At 46.2% G+C, this 26,772-nt stretch overlaps 2 protein-coding genes across 4 annotated transcripts in view; one reads left to right on the top strand and one right to left on the bottom strand.

Moving 5' to 3' along the window:
• Positions 1-26,060, bottom strand: part of ABHD6 (abhydrolase domain containing 6, acylglycerol lipase) — a 104,690-nt gene extending 78,630 nt beyond the window's left edge. The window contains exons 1-4 of one of the 3 annotated variants that reach the window (XM_084988773.1): positions 24,842-26,060; positions 14,638-14,773; positions 11,740-11,939; positions 6,358-6,514 (exon numbers count right to left, since the gene is read on the bottom strand). Coding sequence is in view for 1 of the 3 variants with exons in the window: in XM_084988769.1 (XP_084844895.1) it covers positions 14,638-14,773; positions 24,842-24,874 (169 nt within the window). In the remaining 2 variants the exon portion in view is untranslated. The remainder of the gene's footprint in view (positions 1-6,357; positions 6,515-11,739; positions 11,940-14,637; positions 14,774-24,841) is intronic. The other 2 variants (XM_084988772.1, XM_084988769.1) reach the window with 2 other exon arrangements.
• Positions 776-18,243, top strand: DNASE1L3 (deoxyribonuclease 1L3). The gene is made up of 8 exons (XM_021069068.2): positions 776-1,047; positions 4,940-5,028; positions 6,571-6,660; positions 7,213-7,325; positions 10,825-10,937; positions 13,515-13,672; positions 17,662-17,758; positions 18,055-18,243. Exons 1-8 carry the CDS (start codon positions 907-909, stop codon positions 18,169-18,171), a joined length of 918 nt encoding a protein of 305 aa, XP_020924727.1. The 5' UTR covers positions 776-906; the 3' UTR covers positions 18,172-18,243.
• Positions 26,061-26,772: the final 712 nt, after the last annotated feature.

Genomic DNA, 26,772 nt, shown 5'->3' with positions numbered 1-26,772 from the left:
TTTGCCAAAGTGCAAATCCTACTTAGGTTTATAACTTGATTGGATTTTGTATTTCTTTTGCTTTTCAGATCTTTCTATCTTCCTGACCACATCTCGAAAAGCCATTTTACTTGGACTGAAACCCTACAATTCTTACAAAACCTTCCTTTCTCAGGGCCACATATGTCTTGCAAACATTGAATAATATCAAGTTGAATCATGGATCCCTCCAGGAGCTTAACTGCTCTTTGTCCTTTAAGTCCAAGGGTATTTGACTGACCCATCCCAGCAAACCAGGAATTGCTTTCCCTGGCCATACATGGTGAGTACTTGACATGTTAAAATGTGTGCAGTAAAACTTTCCTAAAAAATTATGTAATTCAAACTAGACTTAACCTCACTTACACCCATCAGGGTTGTTGGTGAGCTGGAATCTGGGTGTGTCCAGGGACAGCTAGCTGCCAAATCCCAGTGATGGTAGAAAACTTGGCAAAATTTCCTGCTGCACCCGTATTTCCCCACTTCCACCCTGCAGCAGAAGACTCCACATCCCACTTGCCCTCTAGGGTGGTCCATTTCCGAGTTCATCAATTTTCAGGAAAAGGTACATGCCATGCGACCGCAGGAGAGCTGACTAGATGTCACAGCTGGTTTCCGGCTGGGTTAAGAGCGACTTTGCAGAGATTGGTGCCTAGATTAAACTGACCGGTTTCCTTGCCACAGTGACAAAAACAAGGGCTCCTAAAAAACTAGCTCATTTCCTTCATTTCCTTGGGGAATGAAACCCATGATCTTCAGTTCCTCAGAGAAGTGAAAGCAGCAACAGGGAATCCAGTAATTCCTGTTATCTGCAGGCTTCACAAGTCAGAGCTCACTCTCCAGATACTGCTGTCCTCTCTCCAAACCCTGAAGCCAGAGGAGCCCAGGATGTCTCAGCTGCTGGTCTCCCTGATGCTTCTCCTCCTCTCCACCCACAGTTCCCTGGCCCTGAGGATCTGCTCCTTCAATGTGAGGTCCTTTGGGGAATCCAAGAAGGCAAACTGTAATGCCATGGATGTCATCGTGAAGGTGAGCGCTGTCTCCTGTCAGAAGGGTCACTAGATACCCCTTACGTACTCTCTACAGCTTTCAGACTTTAAGAGACTCAGGAGGAATTTAACTGGTTAGTTCCTAGGATGAAGGTAGCTGCCCTCTCTCTCCCTACTCCTCTGCCCTCTTCCTCCTTCTCTTCCCCTCCAGCCATCAACCTTTCCCCAACTCCCAATTCTCTCTCAACTTCGATAAGACTTTCCTTGGATAAAATGGCCACTGTCTTGTGACTCTGCTCACATCCCTCTGGAGTCACCTGACTCTCTTTATCCTACAGGTTAATTTATTTTTCATGCTGGGGCTGAAATCTTTGCCAGGACTCTGAGTATTATGACCTTAGAAACCCCAGAGGCACCATGTTCTGGTAGGAACACCTGGAGCCCTGGGTTCAGGTTCCATCTGGCAGCCAGGTGAGCCAGCTCTGACGTCCCTTCACTCCCAGCATCCAGGGCCTTTCAATAAGATGAACCTTACATAAGCTGATTCACATCTCAGGGCTACTGGAAAATACAATGAGTTGAGGATAAGAGGTAGCACTTATAATGCCTTCACTAAGCCCACGCTGTGTCAAGCTCTATATTAGGTGCTTTATATAAGACAACTCATTTAATTTATATTAAATAAGCTGTGATCACACTTGTCATGTCTTAATATTGGCCATCACCTCCTCACCCACAATTCCTCATCAACCAGTATTCTTTAAAAAAAATAGTACCTTATTAAAAATAATTAGAGGTATAATTTTAAAATTATAAACTTACAATTTAGAAATTAATTTTATTAAATTAGTCATCATGGACTATTTTGAAAATATAGCAACTTATAAAGAAGTATCCTATCACTTAAAGACAACAGTTGTTTGGCATTTGGGTAACTATGCAAAAATAGATTCATAAATCTGTACCTATTTTGCAGCATGGAGACACCCTATACCATCAGTTTTGTATTTTGCCTTTATATGAGAAGTATTTCACATGTTGTTAATATTCTTTTAAAACACAACTTTTTTTTTTCTTTTTTGGCTGCCCCTTGGCATATGAAATTCCTTGGTCAGGGATCAGATCTGAGCCACAGTTAATGACCTAAGCTGCAGCTGTGGCAACAATGATCCTTAACATACTACGCAGGGCTGAGGATCGAATCTGCATGCCAGTGCCCTCAAGACACCACCAATCCTGCTGCACCACAGTGGGAACTCCTAAAACACAACTTTTAATCTTGTATAAAGCCTTATGCTATGTTTGCAACATGTTTCATTTAATGCTTTCCTCTTTGGGGATGCTTAGGTTGTTTCCAATTTTTTGTTGCAATGCATCTTCCTCTTTGATCTGTACAAGTAATAATAATAATAACAATAATATTTATTATGTGCCTCCTTTATGGCTAGCACTGCTCTCAGTACCCATTTGTCCACCAGCAACCCTGTGAGGGACTGTCATTATGCCACTTTATAGATGAGGAAACCAAGGTGCCAAGAAGCAATAGATACCTTTTTACAGTGGAAGACATTCCTCAGAGTAGGAAAATCAGACAAAAGGATTAATGCATTTTTTAAGGGTTTTGATATATATTCTAAAATGCCTTCCAGATAGGTCTCAATGATTAGTGACTAAATCAGCCAGCTGGCTGGGTGAGCAGCACCCAGCTCTCCCTGGTGAACCGCGCAAGGCTGATGCCATGAATTGTAAGTGTATTGATGGATGGATCCTGACTGTACACAGCTCTCCTCCTCTGTCACCACACAGGTGCATCCCACACTTCTTTTATTTATTTATTTATTTGTCTTTTTGCTATTTCTTTGGGCCGCTCCCACGGCATATGGAGGTTCCCCGCTCCCGCGGCATATGGAGGTTCCAGTCGGAGCTGTAGCCACCGGCCTACGCCAGAGCCACAGCAACTCGGGATCCGAGCCACGTCTGCAACCTACACCACAGCTCACGGCAACGCCGGATCGTTAACCCACTGAGCAAGGGCAAGGATTGAACCCGCAACCTCATGGTTCCTAGTCGGATTCGTTAACCACTGCACCACGACGGGAACTCCGCATCCCACACTTCTTAATGGCTGCACAGGCTGGTGATGCTGGCTCTCTCTGCCCTGCTCTTGCTGGAGCAGAAACTATAACATATATGTGCTCTGGAAATTGGACCAGTGGCATAATCCCTCTGTTCTATGTCTTTGGAGGCTGTGTGAGAGGACAGAATTAATCTTGGGAATGCCCTGTCCTTGACAGACAAATTCCAGTCCACCAGGACCATACACGGGAAAGTCCCTGTGGTCTCCAAGGGCGTCAGCTTGGCCTGTGCCCTGATCTGCAGGTTAGTGCTCATTCTGAAGGGGCCTCTCCTGCATACTTTATCCACTGAGTTCCTTCCCACTTTGCCTGTTCAACCACTTCCTCCCTTGGAGCCTTCCCTCATCCTCTCGGCAGGCATAATTATTCCTCAGTATTTTTACAGCTTTTATTTTTATTTAGCACAAATTTAATTTGCTTCTCATTGTGACTAGTTCTTTCCATTTGTCTCTCTTACCAACAGTGAGTCTTTGAGGGCAGGACTGTATTTTAACAGTTAAGCATGGTGGGCTTTGCAGTCACGCAGACTTGAGTTCAGATCCTGACTCTACCACCTGTAGTGGCCATGTTACCTTAAAGTAGCCACTCAGTCACTCTGAGTTTGCTTTCCTCCTATGTTTAATGGGCTAAAAATCATAGTTGTCTCGTAGGGTTGGGGAGGCTCAGTGTAGGCTCATAATAAATATTAGCTCTTACAATTATTATTATAATAATTATACTGCTTTGTTTCTGCAGTGACCAGCATGGTATTTTTCACTTCTTAAGGGCTTTATAAATATTTATTTAATTAATTAATTAATTAATTTTTTTTCCACTGCACAGCATGGGGACCGAGTTACACATACATGTATACATAATCTTTCCTCTCATTGTTGTGTTGTATAAATATTTATTATTTTTTTATTGTAATTATTCAAGCAAAGCCAAGAGGTAGGGCATGCAGGGGTCATGACCTCAGGCTCTAGACTTGGGTTGCTCAGGTTCACATTCTGCCTTGGTCACTTTCTAGCTGGGTGACTTTGGACAGTATCTTAATTTTACCAGAGCTTCAGCCTCCTTGTCTTTAAAATGGACATAATGGGAGATCCCGTCATGGTGCTGCGGAAACGAATCTGACTAGGAACCATAAGGTTTCAGGTTCGATCCCTGGCCCCGCTCAGTGGGTTAAGGATCTGACATTGCTGTGAGCTGTGGCGAAAGTTGCAGACTTGGCTCAGATCTGCCATTGTTGTGGCTGTGGCACAGGCCGGGGGCTACATCTCCGACTAGAGCCCTAGCCTGGGAAACTCCATATGCAGTAGGTGAGGCCCTAAAGAGCAAAAATAGATAAATAAATAAATAAATAAATAAATAAATAAATAAATAAATAAAATGGACATAATAATAGTACTCTCCTCAGGGAATCTGTCATTTATTTCAGATAAGTTAATTTTTCTTTGTCTTTTCTAGGGCCACACGTGTAGCATATGGAGGGTCCCAGGCTAGGGATCTAATTGGAGCTGTAGCCACCAGCCTATGCCAGAGCCACAGCAATGCCAGATCTGAGCTTCTGCAACCTACACCACAGCTCACGGCGACACCAGATTCTTAACCCACTGAGCAAGGAAAGCCAGGGACTGAACCGGCAACCTCATGGTTCCTAGTCAGATTCGTTAACCACTGAGCCATGACAGGAACTTCAGGTTAATTAATTTAACAAAGCACCCAGTGGATACTTAAAACATAGTAAATGCCCAATAAAAGGTTTCATTATTTGTAGTAAATGGCCTCATACCCCTAAAAATTCTTTCGATACAGGTCATCAAACGCTGCGACATCATACTCCTGATGGAAATCAAGGACAGCAACAACATGATCTGTCCCACGCTGATGGAGAAGCTGAATGGGTAAAGCCGGGGCTCCTGGACCCTCTGCTGGCTCAAAGCCAAGTGCAAGGGTATCTGAAAGTCCCCTGGGAACTGAAACTAGTCTGAGAGTCAGCACTGGCCCAGACCACCAGGTCATGTGGCCAACACTGCCCAGCCTTCCAACTTTATTAACTGTGACCCTGAGTACTTCCAATCAACTAGTTTTAATATGATAAAGCAAAAGAAGGAAACAGGTGACAAGTCAGGACAGAGAGAAAAGAAAGAAACAGACTAGAGATTGAGCTGAGAAGTACTATTACAAAGAAAAGATTGAATGCAAATATGAAATCATGATAGGCCTACAGGCCGGAATACTATGTAGCCATTAAAATTTACTACAGAATAGGTTAGAGCTAAATATTCCAGCATGGAAAGATGGTTGCAATATAGAGAAAAAAGCAAGTTCAGAATTGTAGGTAGAAGAACCCACTGCTTGCAATTGGTCCTCCCATCCCCAGTGGTCTCAGTTACCTCCAACCTCCCTAGTCTGTGCCCTGGACTCCAGGCAGAGCCAGGCCTGTTTGTCTCCTAATTGCCTGTAAACCAGGAAGGGCCTTGGCCACCTCACAACTGAGTCATGCAAACAGTTTGCCAATCCAGCACTTGGCAGGCACTAGATTCAGAACAGGGCCAGCCTTCCCAAACTGGAAGCCCAGGAGAAGCCACTGTCTGCAATCCAGGAGCCCCATGGCCAGATCTACCTTAGCATATGCATTCCCAGGAATTTCTATAGCATCTAAGTTGGCCCCTAAAGACCTCCTCTTACTTCTCCCAACTGATTGTGAGAATATGCCACTGCTTAGACATGTCCCAGATCTTCTCATGGGATGATGGACTAAAACCACGCCAGGCTCCACCTGGGGCAGGGTTATCAGCAGGTTTGGCAAACACAGCTGAGAGTCAAGCTTCTCTGATAAAGGTGAGGGGTAGGATCAATGGGATTTCATGGCTATATCCTCAGCCCCCAGGACAGAAACAATAGCTGTTTTGGAATCAGTTCCAGGACTTATGAGAAAACGCCGGGAGGTTTTCAGAGCAAGACAGAATGTTCAACAAAACTGTTACTATGAATCCTGCATATGATAAATGCTCGGGAGTGGTGCATAAACAGGGTGGTGATGTTTACTCCACCAGGAAGTATAAGGCACAGCCCAGGCCAGCCCCAGAATGGGGCTGACCATGACCTGAATCTTCTACGGTTGCACAGGTGCAGGCCAAAGCAGGTGGATTTGGGGGTGAGTAGGATCTGAGTTCAAATGTCAGCTTTGTACTTGCAAACAGTAAAAATGGGGTAGCAACAGGACCCACCTTATAAGAACAAGAAATAATGGCTGTAAAGAAGCTGGCAGATGTCACATTCCCAGTCGATGGTGGCCCTTCTTAAGAGACTCAAGGGTTATGATGAACAGTGGCCCTTCTACATGATGCCATCGCAGACACGGAGGCAGACTGGAGGGAGGGGAACCTATGCGGTAGAGCAATGTTTCTTCTTTAGCAAGGTAAAATCTTTACATTTTCTAGAAATTCAAGAAGAAGCGTAACATATAACTATGTGATTAGTTCTCGGCTTGGAAGAAACACATATAAAGAACAGTATGCCTTTCTCTACAAGTAAGTATAGATTTTGCTTCGTGGAACATGATTCGCTTATCGGTTATGACTACGGAAACAAAATATGCATCTTTTCTTCAAAACCAAATTTGGACCTCGAACCAATTTTCAATATTGATCAAAGTAATTGCTGCCAACTGCTAATGTAAAGTATTAGCTCTTCAAATCTAATTTGTTGATGGGCTCACTGACCACTTGGTCAGAGTTCTTTATCTTCAGGGCTGGGGATGGAAACCTGAGTTGCCCAACGTGGCTGCACTGGGACTTCATATTTTCATTTTCTTCCTACTAATAATTTCTGCCCCTAATAATTTGTTTAAATCTCAAATTTAAGGTAGTACTGCTCAGATCCTCAGCTCCCAGAGGGTCATGACCCTTGAGAAGAGCTGAATGAGCCTGTTCTCAGGCAAAAGTCCCTCTCAGCTCTTGAGCCTGCACGGAAGGCCAACAAAGCTGTGGGAACCTACCCCTCTGCTTCTTGAAAGAAGTAAGAAGATAATAGTCAATTCATGTAGGAGGACTTCCTCTTTTTTTTTTTTTTTTCTCTTCTAGGGAAAAGCTAGTGTCTGTGAAGAAAAGCTATCTCTACCATGACTATCAGTCTGGAGACGCAGATGTATTTTCCAGGGAACCCTTTGTGGTCTGGTTCCAGTCACCCTACACTGGTGAGACCCACAGACCCCTCTCACCCATGATCTCCCCAGGGATCCCATGAATAGGCAGCAGCCCTGAGGGTGAGCTGGGATCCCAGGGTTTATGCCACATCTTCCGGGAGGCACTAGGCTTGAGACGACCATTAAGAATTTCTAATGTTCTACATTCACTTGAATGCAGAACATGTGGTATCGTTGGATGACACCAAGCCAGCTTCTCTGAATGCCACAACTCAAGACTTCCCCAGCCTAGAACCACTTTCTGGAATCAGTGTTAACTTTACTCACTTTGGAACATTTAGGCTGATGGAAATTATTTTTAAAAATCCCTTAGTCCCGGAATTCCCACTGTGGTGCAGTGGAAATGAATCTTACTAGGAACCATGAGGTTGCAGGTTTGATCCCTGGCCTCGTTCAGTGGGTTAAGGATCAGGTGTTGCTGTGAGCTGTGGTGTAGGTTGCAGATGAGGCTCGGATCCTGCGTTGCTGTGGCTGTGGCACAGGCTGGCAGTTGTAGCTCCGATTGGAACCTTAGCCTGAGAACTTCCATATGCCGTGGGTGTGGCCCTAAAAAGCAAAAAAAAAAAAAAAAAAAAAAAAAAAAAAAAAAAAATCCTTTAGTCCCAATGAAGTACAGCTATTCCTTCGTTTAAAAAACCTGGGTGATGGGAGTTCCTGCTGTGGCACAGAGGGTTAAGAATCCAGTGTTGTCTCTGCAGCAGTGTGGGTTCTATCCCCTGGCTGGTGCAGTGGGTTAAGGATCTGGTGCTGCCACAGCCACAGTGTAGGTCATAGCTTCAGCTTGGATTCAACCCCTGGCCCAGAAACTTCCATATGCTGTGGGTGTGGCCAAAGAAGAAAAATTAAGAAAAAAAAAAAAAGGGAAAAAAAAAATCCAAGTGACCGCCGGTAAAAATGAACTCCCAATCTAGAGCTGCACTCTCCCTCGGGTAACCACAGAGCAATCCCCTCCATGGGCTGCGGGTAGAGAGGAAATCCACATGACTGCACCCTGAGCTCTGACAACAACAGTACTTACATTAGTCATAGCAGTTATTGATCCCTGATTAGTGCCAGTTTCCTGTAATCTCTACAACACCCTACAAGGTAGGAACTAGGATTATCTTTTTACATCAGAGGAAACAGAAGTTCAAATAGGTGGAGTCATTTATCCAAGATTACCCAGCAGCTACTGAAGTGGACAAGCCAGGGCTGTGACACAAGCTGTCATCATGGGAGCCCACACTTTTAACCACCATGCAACACTCAATGGGAAGTCAAGAATTAATTTGGTTTGTAGATTGGAACTATATAGCATCAAATATTTTTTTCAGTACCCACTACATGCCAGGCTCTGTTCTGGGCTGAACAAGGCAGACAAGGTCCCCAGCCTTGTGAAGTTATCCTGTGGCAGGGGAGACAGATAATGACCAAACAAATACAGTAGAGCTATATGTATGAATACCGATATCTATACTACACAAATATTAACATCTTGAACTATGAAGTTAACTATTTCTGCAGAGGGTTAAGTAGCTCAGGGGCAGAGTATGTCAGGAAAACAAACATGGGAGAATGGTGGAAAATTCCCAGGAGAAAAACAAAGAAACAAGGGAGTTCCCATTGTGGCACAGCAGAAACAGATCCAACTAGTATCTATGAGGATGCAGGTTCGATCCCTGACAGTAGTCCAGGATCTGGCATTGCCATGAGGTGTGGTGTAGGTCACAGATATAGCTCATATCCCATGTTGCTGTGGCTGTGGAGTAGACCAGTCGCTGCAGCTCCATTCGACCCCTAACCCTGGGAACTTCTATATGCCACTGGTGTGGCCCTAAAAAGGAAAAAAAAAAAAAAAATGAGAAGGAGGTGGGGCTATTGAGGACAAGAAATGCCTCAGTGAGAGAACATTCAATAATCACGCACACGATTCACATTTAGCTGACTCTGGGCAGAGCAGGGAGGCCCTCCCTACTAAAGGATTATTTCTTCTCTGAGAGAGTCCTCAGCCTTGGTGACTTGCTAGACAAACAAACAAATGAGTCTGTCTGGAGCCTCCACCCCTCCCTACTCCCCCTCCACCGTCCCCATCCCGCCCCCAGGGTGTGACACCACATTGTGCCTTGTTTGGAGTTTTCCCTCCTGTACCAGGAACCATCTTTATGTCCCCTTGGGGAGTAAAGATGAAGTAGTTGGCCACTCATCTATCTTTCATTTCCTTCATTTATTCTCTCAATCATTCATTCATCCATGTATTCAATCAATGAACATTTCTGATCACCTCCAGTGTGCCTGGCACAGCACTAAGTGCTAGAGCCAAAAGGTGAACAAGACAGATAAATCTGCTTTCCCAGAGCTTAGGTTCCAGTGAGCCAAGCAGGTAATTTCAGACCATGAAGGCGGTAAGCAGGGTTCACTTAATAGTGGAATGAGGGGCCCACCTTAGATGGGGATGGCCCCTTGGAGGTGGCAATGGGACCCGAAGAAGCCAGTCAGAGAGAGTTGGCAGAAGGGCATTCCAGAGGGAGGGCAGAGTAAGCATGGAAGCTCAGAGGAGGGAAAGAAGTTGGGGTGTTGGGGGGACCCAAGAGGAGAGAGGAGGGGAGAAGAGTGGGACGGAGAGCAAGAGACAGGCTGCTGGACCAGGGTGAGGTCCTGGAGACACGCTGGGGACTTGAGCCCCCAGCTCCTGCGTGGAAGTGGGGACCCAGGTACAGGACGAGGGAAAGCCCAGGAGGAGGCGTTCGGAACACAGGCGACAGCTGCTGTTAGCAGGTAGGCAAGGCTCATGCCCTCACGCAGGTTCTGCAGTCCCTTCTGGTGGGGGAGGTTTTTAGACATGTCTCAACAGGCCACTTTAGTTTTTAAATAAATTTGTCAGGCTTTTTTTTTCCCTGATTACAAAAACCAAAAGGCTTATTAATTTAAAAAAAGAAAATACAGTTTTTTTTTTTTTTTTTGTCTTTTTGCCTTTTCTAGGGCTGCTCCTGTGGCACATGGAGGTTCCCAGGCTAGGGGTATAATCAGAGATGTAGCCACCGGCCTACGCCACAGCCATAGCAACACCAGATCCGAGCCGCGTCTGCGACCTACACCACAGCTCATGGCAACGCCGGATCCTTAACCCACTGAGCAAGGCCAGGGATTGAACCCGCAACCTCATGGTTCCTAGTCAGATTTGTTAACCACTGAGGCACGATGGGAACTCCCAGATTTTTTTTTTTTTTTTTTTAATGAGAAGGTAAAAACGCCCACAATGCCAGTGAGGAACACCGTCTACCAGCTTTCTCTTAGCCATGAAGGGTGAGAGGGAGAAAAGAGGTTTCCATGTGCTGACAAGAGCAGCCTAATGCCCCTAAGAGCATTCAAATCAGAGCCATTGGCTGGATCCTCTGGAAATGGGGGGCCCCAGATGACAGAGGCTGTACCTTCTTGGCGGACAGCCTATTTCCCAAAGCAGTGCTTGTGGACGGAGGAAATGCGTGACCTCCACCTCTTTCCTGTTCTTCAGCGGTTAAGGACTTCGTGATCATCCCCCTGCACACCACCCCTGAGACATCCGTTAAAGAGATTGATGAGCTGGTCGATGTCTATCTGGATGTGAAACGCCGCTGGGAGGCCGAGGTGATGACCCTCTTTGTCTGTTGAATGCCTGTCTATCAGGAGCAGAGTCTGGTCCCTGAGAGGGATGAGTGACTCTGGGAGGGGGAGGGGGCAGGTCCTGGGCAGACCACCACCACATCAGAGCCTCTTTTGAGGCCTTTCCAAGGCCCTAAGTAACCTTTTTGCTAAATCTGCCCGAGTGTGTCTTGGGAATTCATAACTAACGCTGGCTGCCAGCATTCACTGAGAGAATGATTAGCTGGTTCCAGGCACCATGCTGAGGTGGTACACAGACAAGTTTATTTAATTCTCCCAAGAGCTTGATGAGAGAACTGCTTTAATCATTCTCACTTTGCAACTTACAACAGTGAGACACAAGGAAATCAGGAGTCCTTAAGATGCAAGGGACAGAATCTCAAACTGGCTCATGTAAAGGAAGAACAATTTATGGGTCCAAGCACAGCTGGATCTAGGGCTTGATTACAAAGTAATCAGGGTCCCTCTCCCTCTCCCTCTCCCCATCTGCTGGCTCTCCTTTCCTCTGGGTGGGTTCCATTCTCAGGCTGGCTCCATCCTTGCCATGGCAAGCTAGCCACCAGCAACTTTCAGAGCAAGGGCCAAATCTTCTCTCCCATAATGCAACAAACATCCTGCGATTGAGTCTCATTGGCTCTGATTGGGTCACATGTCCAACCCTGAACCAAACACTGTGATCAGGTGGTTGAGATGCTCTGACTGGTTAAGTCTGTGTCAGCTCCACCCCCACCTCATGGAATAAGATGGAAGAGGGAGGTGGTTTCCCAAAGAATAAGAATACACCCACCATTCCTCTTGGCCTCAATTATTTCCTCATCTGGAAAACAGGGATGCCCCCCTCTGTGGCTGTGAGGGTCTATGAAAGCTCTTGGCCAAAGTGGAAGTGCTCCAGAGGGCTCTTCCTCATTCTTCTTTTCTCCTTCTGAGATGTGATTCCAGTGATCCTCCTCCTCCTCAGCTCTGCCCCAGCCAAGTGTGGACACAGAGCTGGGGCATGATAGGTATATTTCATCACTTATTTGTAAAAGACAGAGCAAGAGAAAAACTCATTCATTCCTAAAAACTGTAAATTCCCTTCATTCAGCAAGAATTTACTAAGCATTTGTTAAGTGCTAGGCACTGGGTCGGGGGAGGCATCGATGGCAGAAAAGTGAGCAAGAGGGGAAACTGCTGAGAGGCCTTCAGTGAGGCTGACTGGGATTCAATTCCCAACTTCACCACTAGAACCTCCAAGGTGAGTAGCCTAGGGCAGGTCACTTTATCCCTCTATCCTGTTTCCAGAAGGGTCAAAGGTCTCTTCTACCTCCTAGGGTTTATTGTGAGACTCAAGCTTTATAAAACATTTCATGCTGAGCCTGCACACAGTGAAAGCTCAGTAAATTATGCCTATATTAATAGAAGCTGGTGGACACACAGGTTAAGGATGACATCCTGTCTTCAACTGTGCCCATCCATCTCAGGGAAAACCATGATACCCAGGATCAGAATAAAGTGTTTTTGAAGAAAACTCCAAAGTCAGCAATGGCACCAAACAATAGCACACACAAGGAAATCTGCGTTTCCTCTGGATTTAGGAATAGTAAAATTCTGTTCCAAGGGCTCTGCGGGTGGGGTGGGGGGCACTTCCAGGCTGGAATGGTTCTGATGGTGGCCTGAGGCCAGAGGTGGACAGCTCACTCTATGCCCCCCTCCCCTCAAGGCTCTTTTTACTTCCTCAGCAGACAATATTTCCATGGGAGTAAGTTTCCAACTTCAGAACAATAGGAAAGTTTTGAGAGCAGTGCTAAAGCTGGCAATACACCACCCCTTTCATTTCTGTTGTCTGGAAACAAAAGGCATTGATTCATTCATATGCTTATACCCTACAGTAGTTGAAGCCAAGAGATGTGAGGGAATAACTGAGCTGGATTCTTTCATCCCCGCCTAAATCCTAAATCGGCGGGCCAACTTAGAGCGACCTGGTGACTAAGAACAGAAGGGAGCAGCTGCAGCAAACATCCTACTTCCCATTAAAAATACCCTCCTTGTCATACTTGCCTGTCCAACACTCATCAGACCTGTGACCCCATTTTAAACTCTGGGCCTCGTCTTTTAAAAAGCAAAAAGAAACTGAGACCCTGTATTCATTTGTGAGGGCTGCCATAACAAAGTACCAAAGACTGGGTGGCTTAAACAGCAGAAATTTCTATCCTCACTGTATGGAGGCTAGATGTCCAAGACCAAGGTAGCAACAGGGTTCGGTGCTTCTGAGGCCCTTCTCCTTGGTCTTCCCTCTGTGTCTTGCTATGTCCTAATCTCTTTCTATGAGGACATGAGTCAGATCGGATCAGGGCCTGGCCACATAATCTCATTTTACCTGAATTTGTTCTTTAAAGGCCATCTGCAAACATAGTCACATTCTGAGGTACCAGGGGTTAGAACATATGAGTCTGGGGGGGACACGATTTAGCCAGTAACATAACTGATCGTTTACTGGCTCCACTGGGAGATGGAGTCATTGCTACCAGTCCTGAGTGAAAGCATTAGACAACATTGCCTACAGTTTCAAATCTTGTATTTCAGAATTTCATTTTCATGGGTGACTTCAATGCTGGCTGCAGCTATGTCCCCAAGAAGGCCTGGAAGAACATCCGCCTAAGGACTGACCCCATGTTCATTTGGCTGATCAAGGACCAAGAAGACACCACAGTCAAGAAGAGCACAAACTGTGCCTATGACAGGTAGGGGGCATCTGCCAGACCACTGCTAGCCCACATGGCGCTTGGTGCTCATTGGAAAAGGCAGCCCCCTCTGAGCAGGTGAAGCTCATGGCTGGGAGGGTGGAGCCAACTAGACTTTAGGACTCTCCACTGGGTACTCTGTGCAGCATACAAACCGCATGGCCATATAGCTTAGCAGTGGCAAGTACGGGCTTTGATGTCAGACAGGCCTGGGTTCAAATTCTGGCTCTGCCACTTAATATGGTGGACCCAAGAGGCTTAAACACTCTGTGTCCCCATAAAATGAAGACTGTAGTAGTGCCTCACTCAGGAATATATGATGAAGACTAAGTAACATATATAAATCTTCTAGCGCAATGTCTGGTATATGCTAAGTGTTCAAAATGTTCACTGGCTGTTAATTATTCCATCTCAAAGACATACCACAATTTATTCACTCAATCCCCTATCACTGGGCATTGGGTTATTATCAAAAGTTTGCTATTAAAAGATTGTTAAAATGAACATCTTGGAGTTCCCGTTGCAGCGCAGCAGAAACGAATCCGACTAGGAACCATGAGGTTGCAGGTTTGATCCCTGGCCTCACTCAGTGGGTTAAGGATCTGGTGTTGCCATGAGCTGTAGTCTGTGGTGTAGGCCAGCATCCCTAGCTCCCATTAGACCCCTAGCCTGGGAACCTCCACATGCCGCAAGTGCGGCCCTAAAAAGCGAAAAAAATTAATAATTAAAATGAAATGAAATGAACATCCTATACATGCATTTTGAGATTTCATCAGGGTAAAAGTCTAAAAATGAGACCAGTTAGTGCAAGGAAATTTACACTTCTAATGCTTTTGCTACACATTTCTAAATGCAAACATTTACATTTAAATAATAGCATTCTCTGGATATTTATAAAGTTTCCCTGGGGATTTTCAATCAGCTTTCAATTTTGCTCCTTAAGTCAGGAGGGAGGTGGGAGGTACCTGAAGCATGAAAAGGTTCGTAATCTGCACATCCACAGCAGACACCACATGCAGGGAATTCCCCGGAGCCCTGGTCCCACAAGTGGCTTCTGTTTCCCGAGGTCAGCCTACCGCTGAGCATGCACGAGACTGCCACCTGCAAAAGAGGACAGTTCTCATTTCTCTAGTTTTGAGTTCTGATTTTCAGTTCCATCCCATGGCCTCTGTTCCTCTTGGAGCTTTCAGGGCTGGTGTGTCCTTTGCAGACATCATCACGCCAGCTCCCCAGAGTGGAAAGAGCCCTGTCCCTGGGGAGAGCAGGACCAAGGTGGGAGGTTACAGAAGACTCAGCTTCCTGGGCACCTGCCCCCTTCTCCCATTTTGAGGGGCTGCAGCACAGCTGACTGGAGAGAGCCACTCACCCACTTGCTCATGCCAACTGTGTGGACTTGGGCAGGTCAAGTCCATTCTCTGGTCCCATTCGTTATTTTGGCTGCGCCCATGGCATGTAGGCCAGGGGTTGCATTCATACTGCAGTTGCAGCCTACACCACAGCTGCAGCAACTCAGGATCCTTAACCCACTGTACCACCAAGGGAACTTCCTGTGGCTCCATTCTTTATTTCCTTTCAAAGGAGAGGGAGGCAACTGAAAGGAATAGAGCAGAACAATGAATGACAGGGAAGATGGATTAGGAGAGGTGAGGAAATAGGTTTAAAAAGGTGTTTACTCAAGGAAACCTTGTTTTATGCAATTCTCTGCCAAAGCACAACAGGATTAAAATGTGGCTTTTTTAATTATATGGCTGACCCGCTGCATATGGAAGTTCCTGGTCCAGGGACTGAATCCATTGGAGTCACAGCTGCAACCTACACCACAGCTGTGGCAACACTGGATCATTAACCCACTGCACTGGACCAGGAATCAAACCAATGCCTCCCCAGCCACCTGAGCAGCTGCAGTGGAATTGTTCACTGACTGTGCCACAGTAGGAACTGCTGCAATGTGCTTTTAAAATAATTTAAAATAATTTCTTGTTTCGCTTGTTTCGCTGCTCTCAATTTTCTCTTTCCCCTAATAGCATATATCTTCTGTGGTATGCAAAATGGCACATAAGGGGAGTAAGATGAAAGGGCCTCAATTCCAATCTTTGTTCTGTGTGCAAATATTTACTGAACACCTTCCACATTCTGAGCACAGGTGGACATGCTGAAATGCCCAGAGCTGCTTGGGCAATGGAGTAATCCTGGGAGCTGAGCGTGGTCAGCAGACACACCTGCACACAGAACTAGCAGATGTCGGAGCTAGGGGAGCCTTAACTGTGCTGTGCCTGGCTCTCTGGATCTGAAAGGATGGCTTCAAGATGGCTTCGCCCAAACATGAAAATAGCGTTAAGTTCAAATCTAACCAGGTGGCAAACAAAGGAAACCAAGTCAGCTGGCTGGAGTCAGGGAAATTCTGTGGACAGTCATGAGCTGGCAGTTTGACACATCTTCTCATTCTTTATCCAGTCGGATGAGGCCATGTAGACCTTAACTGCATCACCACACCTGGGATACATTAAAGTCTGTTTCCCAAACTCATTTAAACACTGTGGTCCCAGTTTTTTGTCATTGCTGCAAAACAACTGCACTATGGTTTTTCTCTATGTTCATCTTGAAATCCATTCATTTCTTACTGAAATAAATTCATTTCTAAATGAAAGTTCATATACTAAGGCAAGAAAACAGTGTAATTTGCCATAAAAAAAATGGTAAAAAGAAGCCCAGTGAAAAACCGAACAATGTTAAATTGTGCCTTAATTCTCTTGTTTACAGAAAGCTCTCTCTTGGTTTATACAGAAGCTTAGGGAGCCATTAAAGATAAGCCAGAACCTTTCTCCACAGTTGAATCAGGAAAAGTGAAAATAACTGCAAAAGGAACACCATGTTCAGTGAACTGTTGTTATGTGCTGTCATAGTCATGTCTCTTCCACTGCCCAGGCTCCCTGCCCACACTGTGGACACTGTCCTGGTGCCCACAGGTTGAGGCAGGGCTGGTCCTGTTTCCCAGTCCTAGGGACTGTCCTGAGGGCCTTTGACGGGGAGGGGGAAACTTCCCCCTTAACCCCTCTTGAGTTCTTGTGGCTGGACTAACAATAAAATTGACACAAGACCGATTAACAGGAAAAAAAGAAACAAAGCTTAATTTGTATGGGAGTTCCCGTCATGGCTCAGCGTAAACAACCTGACTAGTATCCATAAGGACGTAGGTTCAATCCCTGGCCTCGCTCAGTGGGTTAAGGATCTGGTGTTGCCGTGAGCTGTGGGGCACAGACATGGCTCAGATCCCACGTGGCTGTGGGGTAGGCCAGCAGCTCTAGCTCTGATTGGACCCCCTAGCCTGGGAAATTCAATATGCCCCAAGTGTGGCCCTAAAAAAAAAAAGAGAGACAAAAAAAACTTGTGCACGAGGTCTCATAGAAATGGGACCTAAGTGGCCAAAGCAGGAAGGGGTCTTTTATACTTTTTGGACAGAAGCAATGAATTTGTGAGGAAATGAAAGGACAAAGAAACTCAGGTTTGGAGTGCTCAATTAGTGAAGACTCTAAATAGAATTTGGGCTCGAGATAGTCAACTGAAGTAACAAGGTTTGTCTGCAAAGTCTTCTCAGCCCCAATGCCCTATCTCGGGTGATAAGGGTGTCTGCCCTTTCTTCTACCTCCGAACACAGGGGTGCACCTTTCAGAGGGGAGATTATTTCCTGCTTTCAGGGAGCTGGAAAGGAAGGGCAGAGCGTCCCTCCTGCCTTGGCTGTTTCTTAAGGAACCTTAAGTAACTTTACTTCAATATAATCAATATGCCAAAATAATCAATGTGGCGTATTTTGTGGCATATTTTTGGGTGGCCTGCCCTGAGCCCCAACACAAGCTAAAACCAGGGCTGGACTTTTGAACACCCTGTGAAATGGCTGTTCAGTCCATTCCAGATCTCAAGCAGGAATCCTGGTTCGACCTCAGCAACCAACAGAGTGGATTAAAGTGACTATTTTCCCTCTCCTTTCCCAGGATTGTGCTTCGAGGCCAAGAGATTGTCAGCTCTGTTGTTCCTGGCTCAAACAGCATCTTTGACTTCCAGAAAGCTTACAGGTTGACTGAAGAGAAGGTACGGCTGTCATTTTGTCTTTCTGTGTCACCATCTGGGGAAGATGGGGTGGTGTCACCCAGGGGCATTCAGGCCACCACTGGAGACACATTAGGCCATTTGACCTTGAGTTTCAAAGCCAATGATTCCCTGACTTGAGGATTTGTCTCAGTTTCTGATGGAACTGGTCCAGAATGATGCTCTGAGTGTGTTCTGCTGGTTGACTTGAGGCATTTCATCCTGGGCCTCCTGGAGCCTGAATCTGTTCGTCAGAGTGTCTCCTAATTCCCCAACTTATCTCTCTTTTTTCTTTATAGGCCCTGGATGTCAGCGACCACTTTCCAGTTGAATTTAAACTTCAGTCTTCAAGGGCCTTCACCAACAGCAAAAAATCCATCTCTTCAAAGAAGAAAAAAAAGGCCAGTCGTACCTAAATACAAGGCACCATTTTATTAACCATTTCTTGCCTCTCAATAAAGCAAGAACTGTTCCTTGTGCTTGGGAAACAAGACTGGTCCAACTGCTTTCACAATTTCACCTTGAATCTAATCCACCTTGAGCCAAACTGGGAAAGATGTCTTCTGTTCTTCCTCCTGGGCTCATACCTCTCCTGAATTGCTCAAAAGGAAACCGGGGGCTTTTGCAGTGCAAAGGGATGGCCTTCTTACCCTGAGCTAGAGCCCCACCAGCTGTCACTGCTCAACAAGCCGAGAGAGGCCACAGGAGGAAGAACATTGACTTTCGGTTTTCTTGATGGTGTCCTGTTCCACAGGAAATGACCAGACACACCAAGAACACCAAGGCCCCAATCGGACCCCATGATTTGGGCAGTGAGCTACTTTTCCTGACTGAGGTCACACAACCATGGCATCTCAAAGGCGTGAAGGATGAAGGCCATTCCCACTGGTCTCCTAGCCTCCAAATAGTCCCCCAACCCGGCCAGCCTAGTAACCACCTGTGTCATCCTTTGAGGTTCTGATCTGACCACAGCCCTCCCCTCCCAATCCCCATCCCCTGCTTTTAAATCCTTCAGAAGCTCCTGTCACCACCTGGAGAGAACCCAGGACATCTGGATGCCCATGAAGATCCCTATTCCCTGGCCTATCATGTCAGTCTTACCTTGGTCCCACCATGCACTTTAGCTCAGCAAGACTGCCCCTTCCCCGCAGGCCCCAAGCACTCTCTCCTTCTGGGCTTTGGCTCAGGCCATCCCAGAGCCTGGGCTGTGCCCCCACCCCACCCTCACATATGCCAATAGCCCTACTGTAAGATTCACCACACTGTGTGTGTGTCACCAAAACCACTCTTTGGGCTCTTTGGGGGATCTGGTGGGACAAAGGTCGAGCTGGCTGGGAGGGACTGGAGGAGTCTGTTATCTCTCTGCAAGTGAAGCCTTGCAGAGGAGTCCAGCAGAAAGGCACGTTTTACCTACACCCAAGGTGACCATTTGGGTTTCCTTTGCTTTGTCTTTCCTTACATTGTTTCTTTGTCCAAGTAGTACATGAACAGGGTTAAAGTCTGCAAGCAGTACCAAGGAATAAGCAGTGACAAGGAACGCTGGCCCATGCCCCCAGCCCTGGTTACCTGTCTTCGAAGCAGCCCCTCCCTCTCTCTTTTTTTTGGCCACACCTGTGGTGTGTGGAACTTTCTGGACCAGGGATCAAACCCGTGCCACAGCAGCAATCCAGGCCACTGCAGTGACAGCTCCAGATCCTTAACCCGCTGCACAAGGGAACTCTTAGAAGCAGCCCCTCTTAGCAGCTTACACATTCCTCCAGAGAGAGTCTGGGCATAAATTATCACCACGTGTAACCTTGAGAAACGAGGGGTAGAGCATAGTAAATACGTAGTCCTTCCCTTTGCTGATTTTCCTAAATATATCAAGGACAATGTGACTTTTGATACAAGAAAAAGAGACCACAACCATGATTTCTGAAATGTGGTTACATGTGACTGAGGGAATAAAACCCAAAGGGCACGGCCTTAAAAGGGGAAAATCATTATCCCCTCCGCAAACACTCAGTTAACCTCAGAGGTCTTGCTGGAACTGACAGGGGAGGTGGCAAGGCTGTGAAATGTCTGTCACTTCTTCTGAGCAGAGGTCACTGAGCCAGGAAAACTCAGTTTCCAAGGTCCAAAATGGTCAGGCAGGCAATTCACAAAAGAGCTTATGTTGAAGGAAAGGATTATCCTTTTCCTCCAAAGACCAGCATCCTGCCTGGGACAAGAGCCCTGTGCTTGGGGGATGGGGAGAGGCAGAGGAAGTGGGCCAGACACTAGTGAGCCTGTCCACCGCTCTGACCTGGTCTTGCCACCCTGAGGCCTCCTCGGCGACATGACGTCTCTCTGTGCCTGCACTGGAGCAGCGTACTGGTGCCATAGGCATCTGCCAGCTCTCATTCTGGGCAAACTCTGCAGGACAAGAAGGGATGGAGAGGGGCTTCTTCTCCCTGACACAACTTCACAGAGCTACAGACATCCCCACCCACCCTTACCTGCCGCCACTCCTTCCCCAGCCTGGCCTTGCTGGGACAAGGGGGAGGGGGAGGGAGGTGTACCCTGGTCCTAGGCATTCTTCCAGCTTGGGTTTTGTCCAGAGGGTTTGAAATCCCAGGGAACCTGTTACTGTACCGATCCCAGGGCCCGACACCCCAGGAATGTGTCTCAGGAGGTCTACATTTTAAACAAGCTCGTAGGTAATTTGAGGATCAGACTTTTCTCTCCTTAATTCTTGAGGACCAGATTCTCAGGTTGGAGAAGATGGTAAGCCTTCCTTGGCATGAAGAGGAATAACATGGTGCACACCTTCACCTTCACCAGTTGTGGGACCTTGAGCGGGTCACTAGCCTTGTTTCCTTATGCATAAAATGGGGAAAAAAACAATCAACTTATGGCCAGGGATGGCAGCCTCAGCAATGAAGCCTCCTACCACCTCCAAAATCATCACGGATGTATGACCTGCCATGTTCAGGAAGAACTCAGATTGGAATATTTAATGACGCCAATCCTAGGGTTTTAGAACCGCTTTGCAGCCTATTTCCTGAAACGCATTTAGACTTAGCCAGCAAAGACCAGCCCGGCCGCACTCTGTTGGATATGGACGATGGTACAGAAAGTACTACCCTGTGAAGAAAGCCACCCCCGCCCTTGACCCCTTCCACCCTGGTGAGTGGAACCAGGCAGACATTCATCTTCGCAGACCAAACAGTGAGAAGCTTTCGGCGGAAGGGAAAAGAAGGCCTCACCACTCAGGACCTGGCCTCCTCCCAGCCCAGGGAGAGCGAGGAGGCTGACACTTAAAGCTGAATGGCCTGTGTCGTGCAGAACTCAGCTTTCTTCACAGGGGAAAGAATCATGCCAAAATAAATAAAAAAGAATTTTAAAAAAGAACTGCCTATAGTGGAAAGAGTATTCTGTGTAGGAAGCCTGTGTCACTGCTGTGAATGCAGGCAGCACCCTCGGCAAATTGGAATGAATGAAAAGCAATGCGTGAACCACCTATTTCATAAAATACATCTGTTACACAAGTCGCCTACTTCCTGCTACTTGGACTTTTCACGCTCCCATTTATCAAGGGAGGTTTCTCTCCCTCAGACTTGCTGCAGAATCATTTTGTATGAAGTGTGGGCTGTGTCTCCCCCTCAGAACTATGAGCATCGGTGGTGACCGCTGGATCCATCACCTCAGCAAACTGGATCGCCTTGTGCCTTGTTGGATTGCCAGAATGAAGAGAGAAATGTGTTCTTTTTTTCGTTTTCCAAACAATGTAATTGCTACTTGATAAGGAAAGAACATTGTTCTAGTTCATATTTAATTTGAATTAAATATATTCTATGGTTTATATATATAAAAAAAAAATCAACTTCCCAGGTGAAGGTCAAATAAGGCAATGTATGTAAAACACTGACTGTGTGCCTGACATCCCGTAAGCCCTCAACAAATGGAGGTTGCATTTTTTAAATTTGTTTTTTGTTTTTCTGGCCATGCCTGTGGTTGTGGTATGGGGAAGTTCCTAGGCCAGGGACTGAACCCCAGCCACAGTAGTAAGCCAAACCACAGCAGTGACATGGCCAAGTCCTTAATCATTAGGCCACCAGGGAACTCCAAGGTTGCATTTTTATTAACAGGACTTGCTCTGCTGAAGGGTAGGCCACTCAAGCCTTTGGGTTCATATGGCTCTCAATTATTTAGAAGGAATTTCTGCCACACAAGGAATCAGGCCAAGGTTTCACTTATCATTCATTATAGCCCCTCCTTCCAGTCCTTGTTATTTTCTTGTCCTCATCAACATCCCTTTCCGGCCTCAGACAGACATGCTCCCAGTGCTGTTCATCCTGTCCCTGTGGGTGGATCAGGGGTGGGGAGGAGAAGCTTCTCCAGTTCAGCAGCCCTGGCTCCCATCTCTTCCTCAGGTTGGAGAAGACAAGTATAAAGGGCAGTTAACAAACCAGGAGAGGAGAAAGTGGACGCCACAAAAAAAGTGACAAACTGGGAGTTCTCGTCATGGCCCAGCAGTTAACAAATCTGACTAGTATCCATGAGGATGCAGGTTCAATCCCTGGCATCGCTCAGTGGGTAAAGGATCTGGCATTGCCGTGAGCTGTGGTGTAGGTCGCAGATGTGGCTTGGATCCCATGTTTCTGTGGCTGTGGTATAGGCTGGTGGCCACAGCTCTGATTGGACCCCTAGCCTGGGAAACTCCGTATGCCTCGGATGCGGCCATAAGAAGCCAAAAAAAGCGACAAACTGGAGGCCACATCTCTCTTCCCTCCCAGAAGGAGAAAAAGCACCCAGCACAGGTGGGGATGTGGGTGAGAGAGGGACACATCTGCATCAGCTGCCAGATCTCCCCATCAGGACTTCCACCTAAATGATTCTAAAGGCAGAGGCCACAGTGAGGAGCCAGTGTTCCCACGCCACTTACCCACAGGTCCCATCAGGACCCTAGCACCAGTGCTTCCAGCTTTAAGATTCAGGGAAGCTACTAAACTTAGGTAAAACTAAAATAATTTCAAGGAAACAGGGATGTGCATGCACACACACACATGTGATTCTGGAAAAATGGGCTGGGAAGAAGTGAGTACCTGGTGGGATACTAACTGTATGACTGCTTGGTTCCCCAGGCTTCTTGGAGCCAAAGGCAAAGGTGCCCTAGTCCCAGTCACCAACTCTTGTTCCATGACATTGCCGCTTCTTCACTGGCTCCACCACTTCCACCCTTGCCCCCTACAATCTGTTCCTCCACCCCCCCTCACCCCAGAAACCAGTGTGCACGGCCTAAAATGTAAATCTCATCCTTTCAGCCCTTTGCCTGAAACCCTCAATGGCTCCCTATTTCTCTCTGGATAAATACCCAAGTCCTCACAGGAATGCAAAGTCCTGTATTTCTTCTTCTTCCTCTTTTTTTTTTTTTTTTTTTTTGTCTTATGCCTTTTTAGGGCTGCACCCACGGCATATGGAGGTTCCCAGGCTAGGGGTCTAATCTGAGCTGCAGCTGCTGGCCTACAACAGAGCCAGAGCAACGCCAGATCCAAGCCATGTCTGTGACCTACACCACAGCTCACAGCAACGCTGGATCGTTAACCCACTGAGTGAAGCCAGGGATAGAACCCGCAACCTCGTGGTTCCTAGTCGGATTCATTTCTGCTGCGCCAGGATGGGAACTCCAAGTCCTGTGTTTCTTGAATACAAATGGCCAATAACCACATGAAGCAATGATCAACAACATTAATTATTAGAGAAATGCAAATCAAAACTACCATCAGATACCACCTCACACTGGTCAGAATGGCCATCATTAAAAAGTCTACAAGTAACAAATACTGGAGGAGTTCCCATTGTGACTCAGTGGAAATGAAGCTGACTAGTACCCGCAAGGATCCCTGGCCTCTCACTGAGTTAAGGATCTGGCATCTCCATGAGCTGTGGCGTAGGTCACAGTCGCAGGTCGGGTCACATGTTGCTGTGTCTGTGTTGCAGGCCGGCAGCTGCAGCTCTGATTTGACCCCAGCTGGGAACTTTCATATGCCTCAGGTGCAGCCCTAAAAAGACCAAAAAAAAAAAAAAAAAAAAAAAAAAGCTGGTGAGGGTGTGGAGAAAAGGGAACCCCTACAGTTGGTGGGAATGTAAGCTGGGAAAACAGCATGGAGGCGCCTCAGAAAACTAAGGACAGAGTTACCACGATCCAGAATTGCAATCCTGGATATATATCTGGACAAAACCATAATTCAAAAAGATACATGCACTCATATGTTTACAACAGCGCTCTTCACAATAGCCAAGACATGGAAACAACCTAAATGTCCATCGACAGATAAAGGGATACAGAAGATGTGGTGTATATATACATATTCAATTGTGTACAAACACACGCACACACACAGGAATAAAACATACACACACTATTCAGCCATAAAAACGAACAAAGTAATGCCATTCAAAGCAATATGGCGGGAACCAGAAATTAACATACTAATTATACAAAGGAAGACAAATACCATATGATATCACTTATATGTGCAATATAAAATATGACACAAATAAACCTATCTACGAAACAGAAACTGACCCAGAGACAAGGAGAATAGACTTGTGGTTGCCAAGGGGGAAAGGTTGAGAGAAGGATGGAGTGGGAAGTTGGGCTTAGCAGATAAAAGCTATCATACACCAAGAGGATAAACAATGAAGTCCTACTGTATATATACAGCACAGAGAATTATATTCAGTGTCCTATGATAAACCATAATGGAAAAGAATATATATACATATATACATGTAGTTTTTTTAGGGCTGCACCTGTGGTACATGGACGTTCCCAGGCCATGGGTCGAACTGGAGCTGTAGCTGCCAGCACTGGCCTACGCCGCAGCCACAGCAACGAGAGATACTTTAACCCACTGAGTGAGGCCAGAGATTGAACCTGCGTCCTCATGGATACTAGTTGGCTTTGTTACCGCTGAGCCACAACAGGAACTCCCCAAAAGAATATTTATTTTAAAAGAATCACTTTGCTGTACAGCAGTAATTAACACAACACTGTAAATCAACTATATTTCAATGTAAAAAATGAAAAAAAAAGCGCTGTATTTCCTGGTTTTCACTTACCTTTCCAACTCCATTTTCAACCACCTGCCACATCACTTAGATCCACTGTTCACTGTTCATGCTCTCCCCATCCTGTGGGCCTCTTCACGTGTTGTACTCTCCCCTCCTGCACTGCTCTTCTCCTGCTTCACTTGACAAACTTCTCATTCCTCAAAACTCAGCTTAAACCTTGGCTCAATCAGGAAGGCCTCTTCTGACCAGCTCTCATCAATCTCTTTTGAAACCTCTATTTGTTTCTTCCCACAGGTGTAATTACTTGTCTGATGTCTCTTCCCCATCCCCAATCCACTATGAGGGCAGAGCCTTCTTCTTAGTCGCTGTTCAAGAAATTTTTTCTGAATTAATTAAACTTAGAGGGCACTGCTGTGCCATCTTAGAGTTAAAAAGCAATAACCTTGGAGTTCCTGTCATGGCGCAGTGGAAGCGAATCCTACTAGTATCCAAGAGGATTTGGGTTTGATCCCTAGCCTTGCTCAAGCGGGTCAACAATCTGTGTTTCAGGGAGACACGGCAAGGATCCCGTATTGCTGTGGTGTAGGCCGGCAGCTATAGCTCCAGTTCAACTCCTAGCCTGGGAACTTCCACATACCACCAGTGCAGCCCTAAAGAAAAAAAAAAAAGCAATAACGTTTACAGGGTTATCTTTTTCAAATATAAAATAAATTATTTGAGCATAAGTTAGTAGATACTGGGTAGCAGAATTGTAATTCTTTCAGGTGGAAACACCTAATTTAAAAAGTCAGGGAGTGTTTTTTGCTGGTGCAAATTTGGGCTTAAAAAAATCAACAGTGCCCTCTAGTGTACTGTAGTTTCTCAAAGGTCATTTGTAGAGTATAAAATGGGATGGCTCTGGGAACTAAGAACTAAGAACTAAGAACTAAGCCTTAAAATCCAACTAGGAGTTCCCTGGTGGTCTAGTGGTTAAGGATCCATATTGATACTGTGGTGGCACCAGTCACCGCTGTGATGCAGGTTCCATCCCTAGCTGGGAAACTTCCTCAGGACTGGGGAAGGGGGAGGCAAAAAAAAAAAAAAATCAAGGTAAAAAACTTCAGGGTGGTTCCTTGACCTTGCCCTCCATGCTCCTGCCTCAGGTCTTTGCAGAGCTGTTCCCTCTGCCTAAAGGGCCCACCCCTCTTTGCCCCTCTCTCCTGTGGGCACAACACCCCTCTCTCCCTAAGTCTAGGGCTTTCAAAACTCTAAGCAAACCTCCCTTTCTAAGATGAAGGCATCTGTGGCTCGCACTTACGCACTGCACGCACGTGGGCACGCCCACGTACGCCCACGTACCTGCACCCACGCAAGGGAGCACGCACTCACCTGAGGGCCCGCCCACGTGGCTCAGATAAGCCCAGATGGTGGTGGTTTCAGCTGATTGTTATAAGCTCATGTTTACCTCATGAGTTCCCTGGTGGCAGGAGAAAATTGATGCAGGTCATTTCCAAATCTGCAGCCCCTTTCTTCGCTAGGAAACTCTTTTACCTTCCCCATTAAACACTCTGAAAGTTTCATTTTATTTTTTTCAAACTATTTCTTTTGCGTTTCCTCCTTGTTTGAGATATTTTTTAATAGTTTTGTAGAGGTTAGAGCTGAAAATGTCTTTAAAAATGATTGTATTAATAACAGTAATAATGCCAGCAGCTGCCATGTGCCAAAGTTTGCTCTGTGCCAGGATGTGTTCTAAGAAGGCGTGACATACACTATCTACTAAATTACAACCACCGCACTAAAAAGATGGGCTCTGTTGTCAGCTCCACTTTATAATGAGGAAATTCAGTCCCAGAGAAGTTAAGCAACTTGGTCACACAGCTAGTGATTAGGGGAGGTGGCACCACCCTCATGAGGCATAGCTGGTACAGAGCCTAGATCCACAATACTTTTAGAGGCCCACAGCAACGTTTAATTTCTGTCCGAAAGAGAAGGGAAAAGGT

The sequence above is a fragment of the Sus scrofa genome, chromosome 13 (assembly GCF_054392235.1).
Source record: "Sus scrofa isolate SSC_HxYL_T2T_F1_AM1 chromosome 13, Sscrofa_HxYL_maternal_Yorkshire_Landrace_v2.0, whole genome shotgun sequence".
Taxonomy (NCBI): domain Eukaryota; kingdom Metazoa; phylum Chordata; class Mammalia; order Artiodactyla; family Suidae; genus Sus; species Sus scrofa.
This window is presented reverse-complemented; position numbering and strand designations above follow the sequence as displayed.

Coding starts and splice junctions, on each gene's coding strand:
- DNASE1L3 (XM_021069068.2), top strand. CDS start 907: ATGTCTCAGCTGCTGGTCTCCCTGATGCTTCTCCTCCTCTCCACCCAC. Junction 13,673..17,661: donor ACAAACTGTGCCTATGACAG/GTAGGGGGCATC, acceptor CTCCTTTCCCAG/GATTGTGCTTCGAGGCCAAG. Junction 17,759..18,054: donor ACAGGTTGACTGAAGAGAAG/GTACGGCTGTCA, acceptor TTTTCTTTATAG/GCCCTGGATGTCAGCGACCA.